Source organism: Schistocerca americana, chromosome 2 (genome assembly GCF_021461395.2).
Source record: "Schistocerca americana isolate TAMUIC-IGC-003095 chromosome 2, iqSchAmer2.1, whole genome shotgun sequence".
Lineage (NCBI taxonomy): Eukaryota > Metazoa > Arthropoda > Insecta > Orthoptera > Acrididae > Schistocerca > Schistocerca americana.
Genome location: NC_060120.1, coordinates 1,051,974,779 through 1,052,001,720, shown reverse-complemented (window position 1 = coordinate 1,052,001,720; position 26,942 = coordinate 1,051,974,779). Strand labels below are relative to the sequence as shown.

At 38.4% G+C, this 26,942-nt stretch overlaps 1 protein-coding gene across 1 annotated transcript in view; it reads left to right on the top strand.

The window, feature by feature from the left end:
• LOC124596466 (E3 ubiquitin-protein ligase UBR5) overlaps positions 1 to 24,199 on the top strand; it is a 354,797-nt gene extending 330,598 nt beyond the window's left edge. The window contains exons 43-46 of the mRNA XM_047135607.1: positions 1,275 to 1,481; positions 1,621 to 1,768; positions 6,227 to 6,457; positions 22,697 to 24,199. Of these exons, the coding sequence (XP_046991563.1) occupies positions 1,275 to 1,481; positions 1,621 to 1,768; positions 6,227 to 6,457; positions 22,697 to 22,909 (799 nt within the window). The 3' untranslated portion in view covers positions 22,910 to 24,199. The remainder of the gene's footprint in view (positions 1 to 1,274; positions 1,482 to 1,620; positions 1,769 to 6,226; positions 6,458 to 22,696) is intronic.
• The last annotated feature ends 2,743 nt before the right edge of the window (positions 24,200 to 26,942 follow it).

Below are 26,942 nucleotides of genomic sequence, written 5' to 3'. Positions count from 1 at the left end.
ACAATGTGTGGTTTAACAAGTTGCTCTGCCTTTTATATTGTAGCCTCCATCCTCTCTCCACTGAGGCTACAGCTTTCTCGAGACAAGCACCATTATGAAGTCCTCTCTCCCTGATATCCTTTTCACTCCACTTCCTGTCACCTGCTGTCACTCTCCTCTGTAGAAACCACCTCAAGCACTCGCTCACTACAAGCTACTGCTTGTAAATCCTACAACATCAAAGACAGAGAAATTCCTAAAAACCGTTTGTGTTGTTTATTAATTTGTGTTCACCGCACAGTGTCTTAATTAGGTGAATGGTCTTTTCTTCCTCTTTAACCTTCCCCAGTCTTTCCGTGGGAAGCCGTAAGTAGTTCCGAAAGCTAGGATTCTATATGTACTTTTATGTGAGTCTGTAGGTAGTACTGACATTTCTCTTTGTGATAAGTACTGGCCAGCAATTCTGTCTCATAATTTTGTAGAAGATAGACCTTTACACTCAACAAGTGCAATCGAATTAGCAAAGAGGGTGGGGAGCTGATGTAGATTACCTACTGTGTCACACGATTGGCACTGGCCGTATGGTAACAATCAAGTGCTACGCAGGTAAGATTAGACCATGGCCAACTAATAGGTATCCGATGCCTCAGAATCTCCTATCTTCATGGATGTGCAGGCACTTGGCTTTTCAGGTGACAAATCAATTCAGTTTGCCAATTCAGTATTTGATGATGGCAATTTATGAGGTGCCAAACTGTGCAGAAACATTTCCACATCAGGGGCTACATACAGGTACCACTGCCCCACACTTATTCCTCTGCTGACAAAATGACATTTTGACTGGCACAGGGACACAGCTGTTGGACACTGTGCACATGAGGAGAGATCAATTGAACTAATGTGTGCATAAAGGTACACTTGTTACAGTGTATGGATTTGTCAAAAATGACAAAAGGCAATGCTTCCCACAGTCAGTGAGATTGTGGAGTTTTCTGTTATTGTATAGTCCATGCCATAATCATTGGGGCAAAAGAGGCTGCTACATGCTACCTGGCAGGTGTGTCTAATTCAGTTGATTATTGATTCATAAGTGTGGTGGTGGTGGAAGAGGAGGTATGGTGTTTCCCTCCCCCCTCTTTGTGGTAGCTTATTGTGTACTGTAATAGATTATTGTTAACACTGTTTCAGAAACCATTAAGAATGCATTGAGTAGCACGTGTCCAAATGTTTAATGCGTCAAACTCAACTCTATAATGACCGGACTTTCATTTGTCTCTTGAATTTATAAATTTCAGGCTTCTCGGACTCTGCCTGCTACAGAATGAGCTGTGTCCAATATTCCTGAATCGACATGTCATGAAATTTATACTGGGAAGGCCAATTCGATTTCATGACCTGGCTTTCTTCGATCCTGTTATTTATGAAAGCCTCCGGCAGTTAGTAGTAGATGCAGAGACTAAAGACAGCAATAGTTTGTTCTCAGCTCTGGATCTCACTTTCAGGTAAATTCATATTACTGTCTACGTTCTGTGAGTTGTATGTACTAATGTTGCTTATTTATTTTATATTTTAGTTAGGCCTAGTGTGGAAATGAACCATTGTGCACGGTTGTTATGTGTATCCCTCTCTGTCACTTTACAGCATTGACCTGAGCCCTGAAGAGGGTGGAGGGTCTTTGGAGTTAATACCAGGTGGCAGAGATGTGGAAGTAACTGCTCAAAATGTGTATGACTATGTGCGTAAATATGCTGAATGTCGGATGATAAAAGTTCAGGAGAAAGCACTTGAGGTAAGAGGTTTTTTTTTTTTTTTTTTTTTTCCCAGATCGTCCACAGACTTCCTGGCGAGAAATAGGTTAACATAGCAAAGCACTTTTTCTCACAGATAAATTTGTGACTAGGTTTGTAGTACAGTTCAGCTGCTTTACCTTATTCTTAAGTTTTCTCTGTTGTTAAAAGTTTTGCTGCAAAGTGTTATAAAAATCACATAAACATGGCTGAGAACTTTGTTAGCTTTCAGATGAATCCTTCTTCAGAGCTTGAGTACATATTCAGTAGCTCTGAAAAAGGATTCATCCAAAAGCTACCAGAGTCAACAGTCTCGTTTGTGTGCCTTTCAGTGATTCAGGGTGCAAAACTCCTACCTTATGTTCCTCAGACCATTTCCTGGTCTCATTGTGGTTAATTTCTGTAAGGGATATTCAGAAGGGTTTGGTTTAAACAGCTAAATATTAATTACCACTGTTAGTTATTAATAAGCCTTCCCTAATATGAAGTTCTACTGGGTCTTTTTCTATTTGATTGATCCACAGGAGTCCAGTAGCTTTACCTTTGTTGGGTAGTTTGAAGAGGTTGCAGGACACTGTATTAATCGTACTGGCTATTAATTTAAAATCCTCACTTTCACACGCGTTTGATACTTTCTGAACAAATTTGTAGTTTCAACTTTTTCACACAAATATCCAGAATTATAGCTTGTTTAAATTTCTTTTAGCAACTTTTTCAATCTGGTTTTCTAGTTCGTAGATACATTGGACCATTATTTCCATATTATTAACTGTTGCATTTAAAGCTTCTATAGACACTTTTCAAAGGTGACAACATTATTGTGTATTCGCAGAAAGTCTTTCATAGATGATCCAACTGCTTCTTTCCCCACATCGAAATGAAGAGGCTTCACAGTCATCATTACCAGAAGCCAGATCTGGCGGACCTAGCCCACTTCATCTCTTTGGAAGAATTCAGCATTTTGGAATTGGTGGGAATGGAGGAGTGGACTCCTTAACCCCCTCCATCCCTTTCAGCCTTAGATCACAAAAATAGCTTCTTCATTAGACAATCTGTTTTAAAATCAGAGGAAAAGAGGAATGGTGCACAGATCATCTGGTGATGACTTGGTAACAAGACAGAACTGATAACACTTGGGTAACATGACTGTGAAATATGTGCAAAAAAAAAATTACAAGATTGTCCACTGTTTCCACAAGGCAGTATGCGTAGCCTATGTATGTTGACTATACAGGGTTGTCCATTGATAGTGACCGGGCCAAATATCTCAAAAAATAAGCGTCAAACTAAAAAACTGCAAAGAACAAATCTCGTCTACCTTGAAGGGGGAAACCAGATGGCACTTTGGTTGGCCTGCTAGATGGCACTGCCATAGTTCAAACGGATATCAACTGCGTTTTTTTAAGTAGGAACCCCCATTTTTTATTACATATTTGTGTAGTATGTAAAGAAATATTAATGTTTTAGTTGGACCACATTTTTTGCTTTGTGATAGGTGGCGCTGTAATAGTCACAGGCGTACAAGTACGTGGTATCGCGTAACATTCCGCCAGTGCGGACGGTATTTGCTTCGTGATACATTACCTGTGTTAAAATGGACTGTTTACCAACTGCTGAAAAGGTCGATATTGTGTTGCTGTATGGCTGTTGTGATTAAAATTCCCGACGGGCGTGTGCTATATATGCTGCTCGGTATCCTGGACGACATCATCCAAGGGTCCAGACTGTTTGCCAGATAGTTATGTTATTTAAGGAAACAAGAAGTGCTCAGCCACATGTGAAACGTAAACCACAACCTGCAACAAATGATGATGCCCGAGTAGGTGTTTTAGCTGCTGTCGCAGATAATCCGCACATCAGTAGAAGACAAATTGCGTGAGAATCGGGAATCTCAAAAACGTCGGTGTTGAGAATGCTACATCAACGTCGATTTCATCCGTACCATATTTCTGTGTACCAGGAATTGCATGGCAACAACTTTGAACATTTTCTGCCACTGGACACAGGAGAAATTACGGGACGATGACAGATTTTATGCACACGTTCTATTTAGCGACGAAGTGTCATTCACCAACAGTGGTAATGTAAACCGACATAATATGCACTATTGGGCAACAGAAAATCCACGATGACTGTGACAAGTGGAACATCAGCGACCTTGGCTGGTTAATGTATGTTGCAGCATAATGGGAGGAAGGATAATTGGCCCCCATTTTATTGATGGCAATCTAAATGGTGCAATGTATGCTGATTTCCTACATAATGTTCTACTGATGTTACTAAAAGATGTTTCGCTGCATGACAGAATGACAATGCACTTCCAACATGATGGATGTCCGGCATGTAGCTCGCGTGCAGTTGAAGCGGTATTGAATAGTATATTTCATGACAGGTGGATTGGTCGTCGAAGCACCATACCATGGCCCGCACGTTCACCAAATATGACATCCCCGGATTTCTTTCTGTGGGGAAAGTTGAAGGATACTTGCTATTGTGATCCACCAACAACGCCTGACTACATGCGGCAGCACATTGTCAATTCATGTGCGAACATTACAGAAGGCGAACTACTCGCTGTTGAGAGGAATGTCTTTACACGTATTGCCAAATGCATTGAGGTTGACAGACATCATTTTGAGCATTTATTGCATTAATGTGATATTTACAGGTAATCACGCTGTAACAGCATGCATTCTCAGAAATGATAAGTTCACAAAGGTACACGTATCACATTGGAACAACCGAAATAAAACGCTCAAACATACCTATGTTCTGTATTTTAATTTTAAAAAACCTACCTGTTACCAACTGTTCGTCTAAAATTGTGAGCCATATGTTTGTGACTATTACAGCACCATCTATCACAGAGCGAAAAAAGTTATCCAACTAAAACATTCATGTTTCTTTACGTACTACACGAATATGTAATTAAAAATGGGGGTTCCTATTTTAAAAAAACTCAGTTGATATCCGTTTGATCTATGGCAGGGCCATCTAGCGGGCCACCAATAGCGCCATCTGGTTTCCCTCTTCAAGCTAGACAAGTTTTGTTCTTTGTAGTTTTTTCGTTTGACTCTTATTTCGTGAGATATTTGGCCTGGCCACTATCAATGGACCAACCTGTGTAGTGCAGTGTGTCAAGAATTGAACTTGAAAGGATGCCAGGTCCTTCCCAGCCATTATCAAATGTAATGCCTTCTGCAAAATGGTTTTCCTGTAATGTATGTTCAGCACATGGATAATTGCCAAATACAAGCTCAGCAGTGTGCATGTGTAGTTTAGGTCGCAATAATTAACTTTGTAATGTGAAAGTCTACCAAGAGGAGAATATCCCTGTTACCAGGCTCACACTTTTCCAGTAAGACTATGCAAATGTTTTTCAGAAAGTTATGATGTTATCCATACACTGTAGTTAGTGGACAATATTTTCACATTTTTAAAACGACAGGGTTTCTTTGATTTGCCAGTTACAAGACACTTGATCTTTTCAGACCTATCAGCATTGGTACTTCTCATGGAGGCAAACATGTCGTATTTAGAAAAATTCTGAAGGAAAGCCTTGTTCCATCAGTAATTCGTATGTCCTTCAATTAATATTGTGTTCAAATTCATTTTATCTGCCACTTTGCTATTCACTAAAATTTACTGCATTTACCTTATAGTGTTCACCACATTGTAATCTTCTTAAGTGTATCGACTCACCCATTAGATGCAGGAAGTCCTGAATACTGAGCTTATTTGCCACTTTGAGTGCTTTTTCGCATAACGTACTGCTCTCTGGGATACTGGAAATATCTGCTGTCGACACCAGTTCCTTCCAATTTTCTCCAGTCCTGCTTATGTCAGAAAACAAGCAGTTTCCTTTAGCGTAATAACATTCAGTGCTCTCTGTGAGTGAACTGTCAAACTGGGACCCTTGCCACTTGTCAGATACAGAGATCTGCCTGTCTGCTAACAATAGGTGCTGTCGGGCTACCTTTCAATTTTTCTGACTTAACATCACTCGGAAGCTAACCCAGTCATACATGTCTATCGTCAGTACTGCAATGTCGCCCCAAAAAGGATAATAATGGCCGAAATCTGTCATCTTGCAATCCCCCCCCCCCCAGGAAAAAAAAAAGTGGTATAGACGTTAACATTGGCAGTGGCAAGATATAGAGCATCAGCTACAGCAATTTTTCTCCGATGCTACTTCTACTAATTCAGAATTAGGAAGCCCAGGCCCCAAGAAAGTTGACAACATATATTTGTAAACAATATTAGAGGGCCGGAACCACTCTAGTGTAATTTTGTGTTAATTGTACTTTTCTTGCTATTTATTAGTGGTGTTTCACATATTGTAAATGGCAGCTGAACATTAGAAAATTGCATTATTGTGAGTAATAGATATTTTTTAATGGTAGCTGTAGTTTGGTATTCAAATCAGTTTATTAATATTGAAATATTTTTGTGAATTGCAGAGCATCCGTACAGGGGTATTTGATGTTCTCCCAGCAGGATCACTTGATGGATTAACAGCTGAAGATTTACGTTTGCTGCTTAATGGAGTTGGAGATATAAATGTAGCTGTCCTTATATCATACACAAGTTTCAACGATGAATCTGGAGAATCCAGTGAGAGACTTGTGAAATTTAAGCGTTGGTTGTGGTCGATAGTAGAAAAAATGACTCACATTGAAAGGCAAGACCTGGTAAGAATTTTAAAACTATTACTGGGAATTCGTATGTGTGGTAATAAATCTAATTTTCATCTATGTGGCCAACTGGTCTTTGGTAGATCTACAGTCTAGCATATTGAAAATAATTAGTTTTAAAATATTAATTCAGGTTAATAATGGGCTAAAAATGGACTGGGTAGGGTTTTATGAGCACCTTGTGTTATAGCCAGAACTTTGGTTTTTGTTGGGTGTGCATCATATTTGACCACGTTATTACAAATACGTATAGAGACTGACCCCAAAATGGAATTATAGGCAATTATTGATGATAGGCAATGAAAATCTCATAACTGCATTTTGTTAAATTTTGGGGGTGAAGAAAAACGGTTTCTCAAAAGATAATGAAAAGTGATAAAGAAAGTTGGTACATGTGTAGCTTTTAGCAGAAGCCTAGTTATTGACAGATAGAGAAATTCATGCACTTTCAGACCTCTTTGATTATGGAGTTACTGGAATTAAGAGTTTTCAGAGACAGGTGGAGGTACGAAGTTTTCGTTGCCTACCATCAATTTAAGCTTAAAAATCTGTGTACAGCCTTTTACCTCCCATTGCCAGTCTATGTTCACCCAGTCTACAGCATGTGAATATCCGAATTATGCAATATTATAGTTGAATCCGTGAATGATGGTGGACCATGGAATGGAGAGGCACAGGCATGAATTGCATGATTGCCAGTTACAGATGATGGAGCAGTACACACTTGGAAACTCAGACACTGAACAGTTCCTAAGTTTGTGTTTCAGGAGTAGTGGGCAGTGGAGAAAGTTAATCCCCCACCATCACATGACTACCATGGTGAGACGTCCGGATAGAAAGGAAAGAGATATGCAATGTTGCCTGGTACAGCAAGTTGCGATTTGTGCTTCATCTGGTGTATCTACATACATGGGAATAAAAACGCTTGTGTCCGATGGCAAAATTAAATTTTACAGATAATAACTTTCATAAGACACCAAAAAACGTTGCTGCCATGTGCAGCACCTAATTACAGCCAACATAGACATAGTCTACCAGAAATTTCATGTTGTACAATATTCTGAAGGAAATAATTTTAATACCGCAAGAATATTGCATGTAATATTGGAAAATTTTTCATATTTTGTGACTGTGATAAACGTTTTATGTAGACCAGATGCATTTTGCGTTATTTTAAAGCACCTTGATCAAAACAAAGTTGACATGTCAGTGCAGTGTGCTAAAAAAACGAACATCTTTTTGTGTGTGTGTGTGTGTGTGTGTGTGTGTGTGTGTGTGTGTGTGTTATACAGAAACAGCAGTTGTTAGGTTAGTCGAGGCAAACGCTGAATATGATCTTAAAGCTATGACAGGTAATCAGATGGCTTGGTGATGTAGAAGCCAAAGTACTGTCCAGTGAAGATGCTTCAAAATAAAGCACATTTGGTACAAATAAGACTTTTATTGCAGTCGTAAAAGACAAAATATACCACAGTATCACTGATAAAACTGTGGCTGCGGAAGAGAAACTGTAGGAAAAAAGGCAACATGAATATTGTATGTGTGCTTCACCTTTCATTGTTTACAATCGCTGCGACTGTCTTCATCTGTATCGTGCGCAGTCGGTGTCATTGTTTGACTTGTCTGGTCTAGAGTGATATTGACGGGATCAAGCAGATTGTCAGTTAAAATGCAAAGTCACATTCGTGCTGAAGGAGCTATGCTGTCCAGTGATTTGTGCAAAAGTCTTTCTGTGGTGGCAGTTTTAAATGTCGTGTTTTGTTGTGGGGCATTCTTTTTCACTTGTGCTTGTACGAGTTCTATCTGATTGTGCTGGCAATTATATGATGGCAGATGCTAAACTGTATGTCCATCTTCCTGTGTAGTACAAGCGATTTCATAGACAGTCCTGTGAAGCCCTACAAGTTGCAACAATTCACTCAGAGTTTCATTGAAAGTGTGCAGTATATTTTTACTTGCAAGCTACGGCATGGGAGCTTTGTTAACAACTGAGTGATAACTTGCGTTGTCCATAACAATCATCAATTTTGCAGGGAAGTAAGGGAGAAACTATTTTTTAAACCATAATGTAAATGTCTCAGAGTTCATTTCAGAATGATAATCCCCAGAATTGACCTTTTTGCACGAAACACTATCTTGTTTTCTGGTATGAATCTGAATCTGGAAGTAGAGCTAGCATGAAACACAATTCTTTGTTCCCCTGTACCAACTGGTACTTTAAAGCCACTCGAACCATCACTGTTTCTAACACGCTTTTTTGCTCTGGTTTATCCAGGTTTCGTCCAAGTAAGTGTTTGCCATATTTTTCTAATTTCAAGAATATGTCTTAAGAACTGTGCCTTGAAGCAGCAATATCAAAACTTTCCATTAAAAGTTTTTTCTGTCATTTGTGTTTGCATATTTGAATCCAGTGTCTTTCAGTATTCTTCGCATTGAGGTAACACTGCTTTTAAAATAGTTTCACGCATTTTTAGTGAAATTTTTTTGACAATAGCAGATTCACCTACCTTATACATAATGACCATATCTTTTCTTATAACATTTTGACAAAGATGTCTGAATTGTCTAAATTAGTGACAGGCTTATCATGCCTGTGATGTTCCCGTGGCAATCTGAAAACTGGTCTTCCACGGTCTGGGCAGATAAATTATCTTCTCTGTCAATCCGCTGAACAGTTCTAAAGTTGATGCCACTCACTTCTACAGTGCATTCCTGAGATATGGTAATGTCTCTGAATGGTCCACCATTTTCTGCTTCCACTTGAAGAAAGCATGTATCCTGGGAATTGTGTGTCTCACTTGTTTATGGAGAACTAGTCACTTACCACCACCATCAGCCATGACAGATATCAACGAACTGAGTATAAATTCACCAAATAACTGCCACAACTACATGTAATGCTGGCACTGGCCAAGACATTCACAGCAGAGCACTAGGAAAACTGCTGAACATTCATTGACTGTAGGAGGATGTCATCCCAGGTGCGCAGAACGAACCGAAACGCAACTGTCATCGCTCATGGCTCCAACTATAGTTGGAGTTGCATTTAACCTAACAACCATAGCCTGGGACGCCTACAGGTTCACTGATAGGGGGTACAGTCAGTCAGTCATGCAAAGTGCTTTTGAACATATTTTCAGAAAACTGACTTGAGCAGCTAGTTAAGCAACCCTCACACAATGGAAATAACTTAGACCTAAATCAGTCAAGAAGACTAGGAGACTGTTTCTGTTAAAAAGTGCAGATAAGCAGTTGTTAGCATCTCACTTAGACAGTGAATTGAAAACACTTAGTTTATGTAATACAGACACAGAGTAATTATGCCCAAAGTTTAAACAGATTTGAAATCATAGTAGGAAGAACTTTGTGCTGAGTAAGTGGATTAAGGATTGTAAAGACCCACTGTGGCTTAACAATAAAATGCAGAAAATGCTGAGTAAGCAAAGGGTGTTGCACTCACAGTTCAAAAGAGAACACACAAATAATTACAGGCAAATGTTAGTAGAAATTCATGCTTCTGACAAAATAATTATCCATGATGCATGCAACTACTAATACCTTACCTTAGCAAAAGATCTGACTGAAAACATGAGAAAATTCTGGTCCATGTAAAATCGCTAATCGGGTCTAAGGCTTTCATCAAGTCGCTCATTGAACAGTCTGGTGTGGCAGTTGAAGACAACAAAACGAAAGCCAAACTTTTAAATTTTGCTGTCTCACACAGGAAATTGTACAAATATACTATAATTTGACAAGTGAACAGACCCCAGTACAGATGACATAGTAAAGAAATGACTGAAAGAGGTGAAAACAAATAAGTCCCCAGGTCCATATGGAATCCTAGTTTTGTTGTACAAAGAGTACTCTGCGGCATTGGTCCCTTACTTAACTTGCACTTAACATGAATCTCTCGACCAGCGCAAAGTCCCAGGTGCCTGGAAAAAAAGCGCAGGTCTCCTGTATATAAGTAGGGCAACAGAAGGGACCTGCAAAATTACAGACCAATCTCCCTAACATCGGGTTTGTGCAGAATCCTTGAACATATGCTCAGTTCAAATGTAATAAATTTTCTTAAGACCAAAAGGCTTATGTCCACAAATCAGCATGATTTTGGAAAGCATTGCTCATGCAAAATTTGGCTTCCACTTATCTCACATGATATACAGCAGAAAGGTAACAAGCAGTCACAATATTTTTCGAGTTGCAGAAAGCATTTGACTTCGTGCCCCACTGCATACTGTTAAAAAAGTTATAAGCATGTAGAACTGGTTCCCACATATGTGAGTGACTTGAAGACTTCAAGTATTGTAAGTGATTGTCGAGCATAGATAATGTGTCGTCAGGAGTGCCCCAGGGAAGTATGATTGGACCATTATAATTTTCTACATACGTAAATGATTTGCGCAACAGAATGTACAGCAATCTGCGGTTGTTTGCAGATAATGTTGTTGTGTATGGGAAGGTATTGAAGTTGAGTGACTGTAGGAAGATACAGGGTGACTTAGACAAAATTTCTAGTTGGTTTGATGAATGGCAGCTAGCTCTGAATGTAGAAAATAGTAAATTAATGCAAGTGAGTAGGAGAAACAAACTCGTAATGTTCGTATACAGCATTAATAGTGTTTTGCTTGACACAGTCATGTCCAGATATCTTGGTTTAGCATTGCAAAGCGATATGAGATGGACTGAGCATTTGAGGATTATGGTAAGGAAGGCAAATTGTTAACTTCTGTTTATTGGGAGAGTTTTGGAAAAATATGATTCATCTGTAAAGGAGACTGCATATTGCGACCTATTGTTGAGTACTGCTCAAGTGTTTGAGATCCATACCAGATCAGTTTGAAGGAAGACATCGAAGGAATTCAGAGGCAGGCTGCTAGACTTGAACAACATGCGAACATGGAGATGCTTTGGGAACTCAAATGGGAATCCATGGAGGGAAGACAACATTCTTTTTCAGGAACACTTTTGAGAAAATTTAGAGAACCAGCATTTGAGGCTAACTGCAGAATGATTCTACTAGTGCCAACATAAATTACACATAAGGACCACAAAGATAAGATATGAGAAATTATGGTTCATGTGGAGGCATATAGACAGTCATTTCTCCTTGCTCTATTTTTGTGTGGGACAGGAAAGAAAATGACTAGTAGAGTAGGTACACAGGGCAATTCCAAGCCTCATATGGTGGCTTGTGGAGTACAATGGCTTATGGAGTATGTACGTAGATGTATATGGAGACTGCACAGAGACCTGAAATAATCTCTCTTTTTTTTTTTTAGCCTGTAATATGACAATATGAGACATTTCATGGCAGATAAAAATATGTAATTTTAGGAATCTCTTTTTTTATTATAGTATCAAGTGACTTTTAGGTACAGTAAATATAAAAACTACTTATATTATTGTAGCATGAGTATTATTAAGTGGAATTAAAATCATCACCTTCATCTACAATTATGGAAAATGTAGATTGCTACCCACAGAGAAGATGGTACGGTGAGTTGCAGACAGGCACAACAGAAAGACTGTTGTACACCAAGCTTCCAGCCAAAGCCTTTTTAACAAAAGAAAGGAAGACACACGCACATTAACACAATCAAGAACACTACACACACACACACACACACACACACACACACACACACACACACACAAAACTTCTGTCTCCAGCTTCTCTAGCCAAACTACAACATCTGCAACAAAAGCAGCAATTAGGAGTTGGACAGCAAAGGGAGAGGTATAGCAGTGCACAGGTGGGGGGAGAGGAGAACACTGTCTGGTGGAGTGTGCAGGAACTAGAAGGTATCAGGAAAAAGTTGCCAGGGGCAGCATCGGGAGGCTGTGGGAGAGGGTGGGGGCGACAGGAAGCAGGGAGGGGAAAAGACTGGTGAATGCGTTGCACAAGGCCAAGCACAATGTGGGTGAGGGGGTGTGTTCTGGGAGGAAGTTATTGGATAGAGGGGTGGAAACTGTTAGGCAGAGGGTGTTGAGACAGGAAGTTATAGTTGGAGACCGGTAATTTTGAGGGCGGAGAAATGGTTTTAATGGTAGCTTCCATCTGCACAGTTCAGAATAGCTATTGGTGGACAGTAGGATTCAGATATCCTGGGTAATGAAGCAGTCCCTTTATATCCTAGAACCCTACCTATCACTGTTTATGCCACTCCCTATATGCACTGTTGATGCCACACTCTATATACCACAGTTCGGTGAACAGCTGGTTGGTAGTCATACCAATATAAAAAGCAGAGCTGGTATGAGACATGCCCACTACAGTGGCTGGAGATAGTGGTCATGATTGTGTGAGGTGTGCCTACTTGTGTGAATGTATGTGTTTTCCTTTCTTTTCTGGAGATGGCTTTGGCCAAAAGCTTCGTATATAACAGTCTTTTCTTTGTGCCTGTCCACAACTCAATGTGTCAACTTTACGGTGCGTAGCAGTCTATCCTTTTCTTAATTGTTGATGTTCCATAGCTTGATTTCATATTCTTCAGCTATTCAGCATACTGTAGGCCATGGGGAACAATTGATTTGTTCAGTCATTCATTCATTTGTTTCTTTCTTCCGTCCTTCTCCCCCACCCCCCCACCCCACCCACCCCACCCCACCTTCTCCGCCATACCATCCCCAATAACTTCTTCAGTATTTTCACTGAAATTCTTTCCCTTCCCTTCCCTTCTGACCAGGTGTTCTTAACTGTTGTACAGTCTTTTTCCCAGAACTGCATGAAGTTATTAATCTTTGTTTGAAGAACTTGTTTATTTGTAGTTACTACCAAGTAAAATTTATTCATGGTTACATCTTCATTTTGATATAATCTGTATACATTATTATTATTATAAATATATAATTTTATTTCCACATACCATGTTTTGGTTGCTTGTAACTTGATGATTGAAAATTTTCTGTTTTGATTTGCCATCACACATTTTTTGTCAAGTGCACATAGATCTTGTATCTTTTCGTGCGAACCATTTGCCTCTCTGATTTTGCTCTTCATCCTTGAACCTTCCTTTCCTTTTCTGGTTTTAAGTATATGTGAATGTTACATGGCTTTGTTGGTTGGGAAACCTCAAAGGGTACACTCAGCCACCTAACTGGAAAGGGTTTTCTTCCTCCACATGTAATTTAGAGTCTGAATGTTATGTGTTGTGTGTAAGTGACTTTGTGGATGTGTGTTCAGCATCATGTCATGATTCTGTTGTCTGATGGTGAAAGAAAAGAAAGCTGGTGCCAATGCAATGTGCTCCTCTCAGATAACATCACAGGGATCTACAAGCTTAAAAGCCCCCATCCAGTAGACAGATCATAATCAGTACAGTCACATGCCGTCACTCCATGAGAAACTGTGGGGAGGTTTCGAATTTAATACATGACAGTGGTGCAGAATGTGGTGATCAAGAACTTTATGCCCCCATCTCTCCTTCTGTTGCCGACCAAATAATGGTGATGAAGATTGTTTCCACTGCCAAGATTAGAACAATTTACATCAGTCAAGTGCCACCATATTGGCAACCTTGGCTAAGGAGGTGGGTTTTTGGTCATAAAATCTTCCTAAAGTTATTTCTTTCTTGTGTAGTTCCACATTTTTCTCTTTCTTTTTCAGTGTCAGATTTTCTGAACTGTAAAATACTTCTTTCTTCGCTACTCTGATGTAATTCTTAAACTTCTTTACAAGAAACCGTGTACTTTTTCTGTACATGCTAAATCAGCCTTTTTAGTGTTAGCCTTTTTACTTTTTATCAAGTCAGAAAGGTTGTGTCCATTCTCAAGGATTTTAACTTTATCTGGTCTCTTTGATCTTTTCATACTTCACTTTCTGATTGTTTATTTTGTTCCTATTCTAGGTATTCTTGTCATCTCATATGATATACAGACTTTTGTTCTTTCTTCAGTCAGTTTTTTAAAATAATTTTCATATCACTTTTTTTTCCTAATAATGCAGAATCATTTGTGACTGCTGTGTTCTCTACCTGTAGGCCACGTATTCTTGAGCCTCTATTCCCGTATTTATTGCATTCTACCACATTCTCGTCCTTCTTTATAGGATGTGGTTAAACATTCTTGATGGTTCTGAAATTTCCATATCAAACTTTGTAGATAGTCTTATAATGGATCTTGTCTTTTACCAGACATTAAAAAATCAAACAGTGCTGTTTCTTTGCTGCCCAACTTCCAATTTCCTGGTTTTTCTTTAAAACAATAGGAAACTCTAGTTGTTTTTTATTTTTTTGATAATGATTTTTGTTCCTGTAAGCTTTGCCCCTCTTGAACTGTGTTAGGTGGTGCCACTTACGTAGAATAATCCCCAGGCAATCACAAGTATACTCCGAGCAACTAGCACCATCATACTGCTTCTTGCGAAGATTTAGCTCACCTACACAAATGTATACTTTGAGAGGCGTACATCTTAAATCAGTTTTATATATTTGTGCCTTAAAGCAGTCAACTAGCCTTGTACTATTATGCAATTCACTGTAGCCTGCAGTGCCACCAATTACAATTACTTTTTTCGTAGCATTGTGAGATACACCTTTGACATTCATTTGCTACAAACTATGATCTCTGTGCTACTATGATCCCAACATACATTACAGTTACTGTTATTAAAATAAAGTATGTTTTAAATGTCCCACAACCATGGTGTATTGTAAAAACAGAAGATTGAATTATCACCGAAATAGAAATTTTTGCTCTATTTACACCAAACTAATTTCAGTTGTAGTATCTAATTGTTTTATTTACAATGTTACAAATTACAGTGTGTGGCATCTGACAGACTATCATTCCACATAATTAGTTACAGTAAAACCAAAAGGCACAATTACTGGAGAGATGTGAAAAAATAAGGATATGATGACTAATCTCCAGCTGTTCAGCTGGGCATCAGATTGCCAAGGTGGCGTCTTGTCTGAAAAATCAAAAAAATTCTGGGGACATCATGTATCATGCTATGAGACCAGGACACTGCTGTGTTCAATTACTTTATTATTATTATTATTATTATTATTATTATAGTAGGCCTATTTTGGCATGATTGCCATTTTATGTTATATCATGTGGTTTTGATATCCGTATGACATCGATATCTCAGTTGCTGACACTACCATACAAGTTTGCTCCTTTGATGTTGGTAGAGTTATAGCAGGTATTAAACTTAAGCTGGAGCAGTTATTTCTGAACTTGTCAAATTATGAAAGTTCATGTAATAATGATGTTCACTTGGCAGCTGTACTGCCAGGGTAATTGAATTTACTGGAAAAGTCAGGTAATTCCGAGAGACTAGAAAGTTTAACTGTTTGAACACAGGAAGATATGTTCTGACTCATTAAAATGATGAGATTCTGTTTAGGAATTAATTTGTTATGGAGTTGTTTTAAAAAAATGGGAAGAAAAGCATTGAATTGTTCTAATGTTTGTTGCGCGATCACAGCTAGCTACGACCTTGGAAATCTTTGCGAAAAGAAAAAACAGTCTGTTTCAAAAGGCTTTATTGCTAACAGTGCATTTCACATGGCTGGTGTTTTCTCCAGATATCTACAAGTGATAACGAAAACGCTTTTGTTACATGAACGTACATGAAACTATCTGGCACCAACAGTCACCGAGATTGATCTAATGTTCAGAAGGTATAAAAAATATTGTACGTGCCTTAAAACTGCAAAAGATGCATTAGTCATATAATGGGAAGCCTCAGCAACATAAGGTTAAAACAAAATACACAGTCATAAAGTTTGAACCATAAGAAAGGAGTAATATTGTTTTAATACTGTAAAAAGCTTTATTGAGCTCAGTTCTACTCTTGTAATTCAACTTAGGTAATGTAGACATTTAGTTTTTTCAGTAACTGTTAAAATTTTATGATGAGTGAGAAGTGGGTTACAGTGTGAGATTTGTCAAAGTCTTTTCATTGGGGAAGAATGCAGTGGGGAAGCCAGTGGGCATTCTAGCGAGATCATCTCCTGGAAATGCAGAATTTGTCGCAGAAATAAGTTGATAGAAGACCAGACGCATAAGATATGTGCCCTTCAGGTCCATTTACAAGACGCAGATGCAGTTACAAGATGCAAAGGAGGAACGAGATAGGTTGAGGAGGATGAGTGGTGCTGCAGAATCCGAACTGGCAGTTGGTAAGAAGGCAGCTAGGAGGAGGAGATATTCAGGCAGTCGTACTTTGCGTATAACCAGTAGATGTGACAAACTGTCAGAGTTTAGTGGATAGTAGCATCTTGCAGCTGTAGGTGTAGGGAACATGCAGCAGTTCTCAGCAGTTAGGGATCCTAAGTCAGTTGCAAACTGTAACAGAAAGAAGGTGGTTCTGCTGCTAGGTAGTTCGCATGGCAGAGGTATGGGCCAGCAGTTGCAGGAAGTGTTAGGGAGTGAGTACCAGATCACCAGCACTGTGAAGCCTAGTATGGGGTTGGCTGAAGTTGACTGTTAACATAGAGGCGTTATGTAGGAATTTTACGAAAGAGGTAGGGATTGTAGGTGGAGCATAGATTAGTCTTGATAGGGATGGGGAGTATGATGTAGGTGGTGACATGGTGAAGATAGCCACTCAAACGGGGGGCACTAATGCGCACTTTGTGCAGCTGTTTCAGTGTCATGATCGGCCTCATCTTAATGCAAGATGCTACTATCCACTAAACTCTGACAGTTTGTCACATCTACTGGTTATACGCAAAGCACGACTGCCTGAATATCTCCTCCTCCTAGCTGCCTTCTTACCAACTGCCAGTTCGGATTCTGCAGCACCACTCATCCTCCTCAACCTATCTCGTTCCTCCTTTGCATCTTGTAACTGCATCTGCGTCTTGTAAATGGACCTGAAGGGCACATATCTTATGCATCTGCTCTTCTGTCAACTTATTTCTGCGACAAATTCTGCATTTCCAGGAGAGGATCTCGCATCTGTTACATGGGGCTGGAGAAGGTACTGATGGCGGAGGGCACGGCTCACTTTGCAGTGGTGCCAGTTGAGTCTGCCAGTAGATCGGATTTCACTAGGCATGGCCTGCATCTCGATAGGTATGGGAAGGGGAGGCTGACAAAGCTTATAGATGACAGTGCAGTGGGCAGTGGTGGGATCACTCCTGTAGTAGTTGATGTTAGAGCTGCACTTTTTTTAAAAATTGAAGTCAGCTGATACGTATCCCTGCTTAAAGAAAGTCCCTCTAACAAAGAAATAACCTTCAGAGGAGGTCAGGTATTAAAGTAGAGGAGGAATTAGCATATTTCATCAAAATATAAGAGGTGTTAGTGATAAAGTTAGTGAACTGCTTGTAGATGTTGACTCTGATATTATTGGTATACCGGAGCATCAGTTAAATATTTTAACAATTCAGAGGCTTCCTTTACCAGGAGAGAGCAGGCTGTTTTTCAAGAAGTTTTTTGCGGTGTGGGGGAGTGGCTATGTAAAAAAAAAAAAAAAAATAAAAAAAAAAAAAAAAAAGGCATTCCATTTGAGTTCGTATATGTTCACAGCACTGAACTGAACAGGGGCAGTGGAATTCAGTGAAACTAAACTTCTAATTGTTGCTGTTTATAGGTCCCCTAACTCTGACTTAAGAGCATTTCTGCTCAAGCTAGAGAGGGTTCTGGTTCACTTTATTAGTTTTTATTATAGTACCAAAAATTAGTTATACTTAATGACTTCAGTATTAATTTTGTATGTGATTGTGCAACAAAAAGGATGCTGGAAAATCTGCTAAATTCATATGTTCTGGTGCAGACACTGTTGTTGTTGTTGGTTTTTTTCCCCAACCAGGGTGCAGGGGAACTGTAGCACTGCTATAGGCAATATTTTTATTCATTTTTTTCATTAGTAGAGGGGCATTCTGTTAGTAGAAGGGTGAATGGCCTCTGTACAAAAGCTAATCCAACAGCAATAGTGTGTTTTTTAGACCTCGTTAAGGAGCAAGAGTTGCAGGATATTTATAGTGCCGATAACACAGATGACAAACATATTGCTTTCCTTAACACATTTCTCGTGCTCTTTGAAAGTTGCTTTCCCTTAGAATGTTCTAAACAGGGTAGTAGCAATAAAAGGCAACCTGAATGGCTGAATAGTGGGATAAGAATATCATGTAGAAACAAAGTGGGAATTATATCAGAAGTGTTGGAAGTAGCCACAGTCAAGCTACAGTAGCCCATTACAAACGGTATTGTAAGGTGCTTAAAAATGTTATTAGGAAGGCAAACAGTATGTAGCAGTGCGCAGATAGAATAGCTAATTCACAGGATAAAATTAAAACCATACGGTCAGTTGTGAAGGAAGTGTGTGGTCAGCAGCACAAAGTCAAACGATATAAAGTCATTTTGTAGTAAAAATATTACTGTTATTGATAAGTCAGACATATGCGTAGTATTTAACAATCAGTTTCTGAGCATTGCTGGTGAGTTAAATAAAAACTTAGTTTCTACAGGGAATCGTGTAACACTCCTGGAAAATGCCTCTCCAAGATTGATGTCTGAAATACTACTCTGTGATACTGACAAGCAGGAGATTGAGTTAATAATTAAATCACTGAAGACTAAGGACCCTCATGGATATGATTGAGTGCCTAGTAGAATATTAAAGTACTGTTCTGCACATGTTAGCCTTGTACTGAGACATATTTGTAATTTTTCCTTTAAGAATGGTCAATTTCCTGAACGATTAAAGTACTCTCTAGTAAAGCCACTTTATGAAAGGGGAGAAAGGGATAATGTAGACCATTTTAGACCCATTTCTATGCCATCAATGTTTGCTAAAGTTATTGAAGAGGCTGTGTATGTAAGGGTAATTGATCATTTTATTTCACATAATTTGCTATCAAAAGGACAGTTCGGTTTTGGAAGTGATTTAACAACTGAAAATGATATATTCTCTTTCCTGTGTGAGGCACTGGATGGATTAAACAAAAGGTTTCAAATGCTAGACATCTTTTTTTATTTAACTAAGGCGTTTGATGGTGTTGTTCACAAAATATTGCTCCAGAAGTTGGACCATTATGGAATAGGGGGAGAAGCTCGCAATCGGTTCACCTCTTTAATTTAACAGTGGACAGCAAAAGGTCATTGTTCACAGCGTTGAGAACGGCTATGAGGCGAGGTCTTCAGTGGGGCATGGTCAAATGGGGGTTGTCGCCTCAAGTTCAGTATCAGTTTGTACAGTTTCTAACAATTTAACAAAACCCGATGTTTTAATTTCACAAAATGAGCATTGATTAGTGAAACTAAACAGTTAAAATTTCTAGATGTTCAGATACATAGTAAACTGTCTTGGAAAGCCCATATTCAATGTCTTGTTCAGAGGCTTAATCCTGCCATTTTTACCATTTGAATGGTACCCAAAGTTAGTTAGTTCGACACGAAAAGTAGTCTACTTTGCTTATTTTCAGTCACTTATGATGTATGGTATTATATCTTTGGGTAACTCTTCCCATTCTAAAAGGATATTTTTGGCTCAGAAATGCGCGGTTCGCAGTAAGAGGTTTTAATTGTTCATTTACATGTCAGGTTCCATAGGATCAAATTGAGGAGCAAATCTCCAAGGTCATGGAGCATGTCAGTACATGAAATTACAACATAAAAGTAATAACAGATAAAAGAAAATGTTTATGAGTCCGAAAAGAGTCAGTCCATAAGTTTAAGTAAACACAATCACCAATACAATAAGAATCAGTTTAATTTTTGAAGGAACTCCTCGCCAGAGTAGAAAGAGTGACCCATGAGGAAACTCTTGTTTCGATTTGAAAACGCGTGGATTACTGCTAAGATTTTTGAATTCGAGTGGTAGCTTATTAAAAATGGATGGAGCAGTAAGTTCGCAAACATCTTGTCGACCACTTTTCATTACCCTGGGTATTCAGACATTGGCCTCTCAACATATATATTCTTACTGTCATTTCTTGCTAACAATATCAGCTTATTCCCAAGAATTAGCAGCTTTCACTCAGTTAATACTAGGCAGAAATCCAGTCTGCATTTGTATCGCATTTCCTTTACTCTTGTGCAGAAATGTGCGCAATATACTACTGCATCCCTTTTCAGTAAGCTACCACAAAATTCAAAAATCTTAGCAGTAATCCACGCACTTTGAAATTGAAACTGAAGAGTTTCCTCGTGGGTCACTCCTTGTATTCTGTCGAGGAGTTGCTTGAAAAATTAAGCTGATTCCTGTGTTATATTGTTGATTGCATTCACATAAACTTATGGCTTGCCTTTATTTGGGTTCATAAACACTTTTTTTAATCTGTTATTACCTTCATGTTGTAATTTCATGTACTAAAACATTCCATGACCTTGGAGATTTGGTCATAAGGAACTAGACATGTAAAATGACGTGTAAAATAAAATAAAATCAGTATGAAATCTGCATGAGCTAACGAATAATACCAAAAGGAATGTAAACACTCTTCAAACTATAGTGGAAAGGGGTGCAGAGATCGGAATGTGATCACAAACATATAAGAACAGGCAGTGCCTTGTACCCACATAAACACCAGAGTGTGTGGATCGCTAGGTGAGCTAAGAGGAGGTCTAAGAAAGTGCTGTGTGGTGGCTGTCTATGCAGAAGTGCATAGACATACAAATAAATGAAATAAATCATAAAGAATACGCAGGTTGAAGTTACGTAACCCATGTTAATGATAAAGGTAAAATTGAAACTGTATAATTCTTTAGAAAGAAGGGTGAATATACAAAAGTAGGGTATATGAATATATGATTAGAATTTTATAAAGTAAGCAAAATTGAATGCTCTGAGCTTAGAGCAAATGGCAGCACTATAAATTTTTTGAATTACAATGTAAAAATTTTAGAGCCAAAGGAGAGGATGATTTGGGGAGGGGGGGGGGGGATGAGAAACAGAAGAAAGAACATAACTGGAAATAAGAAATTGGGGGGGGGGGGTCGAATAATGAGCCTGTAGAGGAAGGTAAATAAAATAAAAATTAGAATGTATGCAAAGCCACAGTAATTAGAGAAATAAATGCAGCCAGGAATTTTGAATAACTGCCCATTTCTTGTCTATACATTCATTATTTCACTACCACCACCACCAGCCCCATCCCCATATTCCTTATTTATTTCCATTTCATATTTGTTTTATGTGATGTAGTTGTGAATTCAACATTCATGGAATAGGAACAGTGTCATGTATCAACAGAAATGTTTTGCATAGATTTCAAATGTTCAGGATGTGGTTCTGTTTACTAATGTCAATCCACAATAGTGTTTTGCCAACTTTCACATATTTTTATGCTTCAATAATGATCATGACTCATCATTGCTGTCAAAAGCTGTTTGTTACATTCTGCTTAAAATAATATGGCACAGTGTGGTGACAAACAACAGTCACAAAGGAATTTACAAGGTGGCCGAACCTTATAACTAATGAGTTTTTGATAAAACTGGAAAGCTTAGCTGAGCTCGGAATAATCACGAATACGTGGCACAGAACCTGAAAAAATTTCATTTGCACCCATGGAAACTAGCAAAGTAAAACTTGCCCTCACACACAGCGAAAACTGATCCAGAGAAATTCAGAATTTCAACCTGGAAATCTAGGATAAATCTTTTGATGACACAGTCCTGCCCCCTGTGTTATATTAGTGTCCCGTTTTGCCAAGCTGAATTGGAACACCATTGATTTCATCAATTCAATCAGTTGATATATGACTGAAGGGGCTGTCAAAGGTGCTTGTTATTTTCGTTCGCTGTTTTTAAGGTGCTTCCTCAGATCCACATAATAAAACAATCGATACTTCTTTAATGTGTAAGTTATGATGTATGTCGTGTGCTATGTCATACAAAAGTTTCTTTTTTACTGTTTTATAGTGAACTATATTTGAAACCAGTTCAGCATAAATAACAAAATAAATTTAATTTTTACAAAAAATGCAAGATGTTTTTTTTTTTACAATTGTTTCTATAACAACATTGCTTTCTTGACGAAAATGTGTCATTTAATTTCCGTTTGATTATTTATGTAATTGTTACAAATGTTGAAAGTTTCATGTTCTTCCTCTGCCCCCCCCCCCCTATCTCTCTCTCTCTCTCTCTCTCTCTCTCTCTCTCTCTCTCTCTCTCTCTCTCTCTCTCTCTCTCTCTCTCCCTCCCTCTCCACACACATTGAGTTTACATGTGTTTTGTGGTTATTTTTATAATAAATTTGTCTACATAGTTTTTTCAGTAACAGTACTAAAGTTTATTTCATTCTTTATTCTTTTTGCCATACCATTTGTACAGGTTTATTTCTGGACGGGATCTCCAGCATTACCAGCTAGTGAAGACGGATTTCAGCCTATGCCAAGTGTAACTATTCGTCCAGCTGATGATTCTCACTTGCCTACAGCCAACACATGTATATCTCGGTTGTATATTCCATTATATAGCAGTCGTGCCGTTCTGCGACACAAACTACTCCTCGCTATTAAAACAAAAAACTTTGGGTTTGTGTGAATATAAGAAGAGATAATTACTTGATTTTGTATGACATGAACACAAACTTTAAAAATATCTGCAAACAAGTTAGCAACTTATAATTACAGTAGTTGTTGCAAGTGGAATGCCATGAGGTGATATGACAAACATGTTAGTGAATGTATTTTTTGGAGAAGAAAGGACATCTCATTAGTATGAATCAACTACTTATTTGGAGGAAAGTATAGGTTGATATCCTCTTTGGGAGCAAAATCGGCTCCTTCAAATCATTGCTGCAGTCAGTATTTTGTGAGAGAAGATTGTGTGTGTGTGTGTGTGTGTGTGTGTGTGTGTGTGTGTGTGTGTCACAGGAGAAGAATAATTTAGTCTTGTAATTATAATTGAAATGCAGTATACAGTTTGAGATACTACATACAGAACTAGCATACATTGATTTTATTGAAAGCATTATTTATGAATTTTGTTTTGTCTATGAAATTATATGTGTGCTTCGTGATAGTGACCAAACTAGAATCTTTTAACTACCTAATATTAAGGTATTTGACATTAGTATTTCAATTTGCAAATATTTACATACATTACTGCTAAGCTATGATTATTCTGCAGCTGGAATTCCAGATAATTTTGTAATTCGTCCGTTCTTTCTTCGGAGAAGGAAATTGCAAAATTATTTATTTGACAAGCAGTAATAGTTATGTTAAATGTTAATATCATTTTCAGCATTAATTTAAGTTGCTTTAAAATTATTTTGTTTCGCTCTGACAAAATTTATATATTCTCAATGCCCATCTGAAAACAGTGGTATGAAATTGTGTATGACCCAAGTGGCAGATATTTCAGCAGGTTTTGAATGTCACTTGTCACCCATAGAGAATACATTTTCAACACGTATTGCATCTGAATGTATAATCAGTTTTGCACAATGAAGGGCAGTAAGTTATAACCATACATGTAAATGGCTAAGCTTAAATGCATTAATTAGCATGTATAGGGCATATATTATTTCTCAGTGACACTTTCGTACAGTTAATATATTGAAATAACAAATCTGCTTCTTGTTAGAACATTCTAAAAATACCAAGGACATTAATTTTTCTACTGCAACAACCATAATTTTTGTTGAAATAGATTTTTTACTATCTGTATCATTATTTGTGAGCAAAATTGAAGATGTAGACATCGTTCAGTTGATTATGATTTTCTCATTTTGTCATGATGTTCACCAAAAATGCATAAATACTGAATGTTTTCTTCATACCAAGTGTAATTCTTTCAGATTCAGATACCAATAAAGTTTGTGGAAATGTAGCTTTCATTGTCACTTCCATTTGTGTATTCTTTCCTCATTGTGTTGATTACTGTGTTGTAAATGTAATCAGTTCAGATGTATCATAGCATCTGTGACATATTTTAATTTGTTGCTGTTGGGTGACTAATGGGAGGAGAAAAACAGCTTACAGATAGTGAGACAGGTGCCTCTCTCTGGAAGATTTACTGGAGAACCGTTTTCTGCGACAGTGAATGCTGTTCCAGAATAGTAGATCCGGAAAAAATCAAAGTGATAGGGTTTGTAACTGATAGGTAGCAAGCAGATACCTTCATAAAACAGCTAGAGATGTTTTAACGAAGTTACAAACTGTGGAGAACTGTTATGTGTGGCATTGAATGCTGTGCTGCAATAGTCGATCTGAGAAAGCACAAGTTAGTAGTGATGACAGTTTAAAGGCTGCCAGCAGGAATATCTTCACCTTCATATAATAGCTGGTGACAGTATTATTGAAGTTATGCAGATTTAATTGGGAACAATAATTCTAAAATTGAATGTTTTGCTACATTAGTAAATTTGCAAACACACGAGCTAGTATGTCTGACATTTTACATGCTGCTATCTGGAATGTATTGAAATTCAAGAAACAAGAGGCAGTTTTCATGAGCTGGAGGATCATTTCTTGTGTTGAATGCTGTGTTGCAATAATCCATGACCTTGCAGTGTAGGGTGCCAGAATTGGTATGTTAAAATCGATAAAGCAGGTACATGTCATTTAACAAAGTTATGGAGACTTAACTGCAGAATCATGGTTTGCATTGTGGAACAACCCGAAAACAACAAGGTACTATCAGTTTATAGGCTGCAAGTGGGAACTTATTAAGTTTCATAAAGCTGCTTGAGAGATTTTTAATAAAGTTATGCATGGTTAACAGGAGAACCATTGTGTGTTGTTAAATGGTGTACCACAATATTGCAGCCAGAAATACACTTAAGTGACAAAGAAACTGGTATAGGCATGTGTATTCAAATACAGATATGTGAAAATCAGGCAGAATACCGCACTGCGGTCGGCAATGCCTATATAAGACAACAAGTCACTGGCCCAGTTGTTAGACCGGTTACTGCTACTACAATGGCAGATTATCAAAACTTAAATGAGATTGAATGTGGTGTTATATTCGGTGAACGAGTGATGGGACGCAGCATCTCCAAGGTAGTGATTAAGTGGGGATTTTTCTGTACGACCACTTCACAAGTGTACCTTGAATATCCGGAATCCGGTAAAACTTCAAATCTCCAACATCGCTGCGGCCGGAAAAAAGATTCTGCAAGAAAAGGACTGATGATGACTGAAAAGAATTGTTCAGCATGTCAGAAGTGCAATCCTTCTGCAAACTGATACAGATTTCAATGCTGGGCCATCAGCAAGTGTCAGCGTGCAAACCATTTGGCAAAACATCATTGATATGGGCTTTTGGAGCCGAAGACCCACTCTTGTTCGCTTGATGACTGCTCAGCACACAGCATTACACCTCACCTAGGGCCATAAACACTGACATTGAATTGTTGATAACTGGAAACATGTTGCTTGGTCAGACTAGTCTCGTTTCAAAGTGTACCGAGCAGGTGGACATGTACGGGTATGGAGACAACCTCATGAATCTGTGAAACCTGCGTGTCAGGTGGGGACTGTTAAAGCTCAAGCTGGTGGAGACACTGTAATAGTGTGGGGCGTGTGCAGCTGGAGTGATATGGGACCCTTGATATATCTAGATACGACTCTGACAGATGACACATACATAAGCATCCTGTCTGATCACCTGCATTCATTCATGTGGATTGCGCATTCTGATGGACTTTGGCAATTCCAGCAGGACAGTGCGACACCTCACATGTCCAGAATTGCTACAGAGTGGCTCCAGGAACAATTTTTTGAGTTCAAATACTTCCTCTGGCCATCAAACTCGCCAGACACAAACATTATTGAGCATATCTGGAATGCCTAGCAACGTGTTGTTCAGAAGAGATCACCACATCCTCATGCATTTACAGATTTATGGACAGCCCTGCAGGATTCATGGTTTCAGTTCCCTGCAGCACTACTTTAGTCAAGTCCATGCTACGTTGTGTTGCGGCACTTGTGTGCTCTACACGATATTAGGCAGGTGTACTAGCTTCTTTGGCTCTTCAGTGTACAAGCCAGTAGATCAGACGTTTTGTAGTCCCCCCCATTTAGCGCACAAAATTGGCTCTTCAGTGTACAAGCCAGTAGATAAGACGTTTTGTAGTCCCCTCATTTAGCGCACAAAATTGAGTTATTAACATTGTACTAAATTTACTGCAACTCAATAAGTAAGGAATGTTAAATGTAAATATCTCCAGACACATGATCATGTTGCGTATTTTTTCCCCCAACAATAACAAATGTAATATAAACGTGAACAACTGTCTGAAGACTAACCTGTCAATCCAAAACTGGTAACAGTGCTATTTGTTTAAATAAACAGCATTATTACTAGTGGCTGGGTGCTTTTTTTCTTCTTTCCAAGATTTGACTTGTATTTTGTGCACAGCCATGCTCTCAAAAATGTCGGCTTTCAACAAAATAGTGAGAAGAAAGTTTTTGTTCCAAGTGCCATTAATACTGAGGCACTACATCGTTTTATTTGCGATAATACAGGAAGGGGCCAAAGTAATGAAGGGGGCTATAACTGTTTTCAAACTAAATTTTGCAACATTGGTTCATTGAATGATACTGAATTTTTCCATGGTCAATCCCCC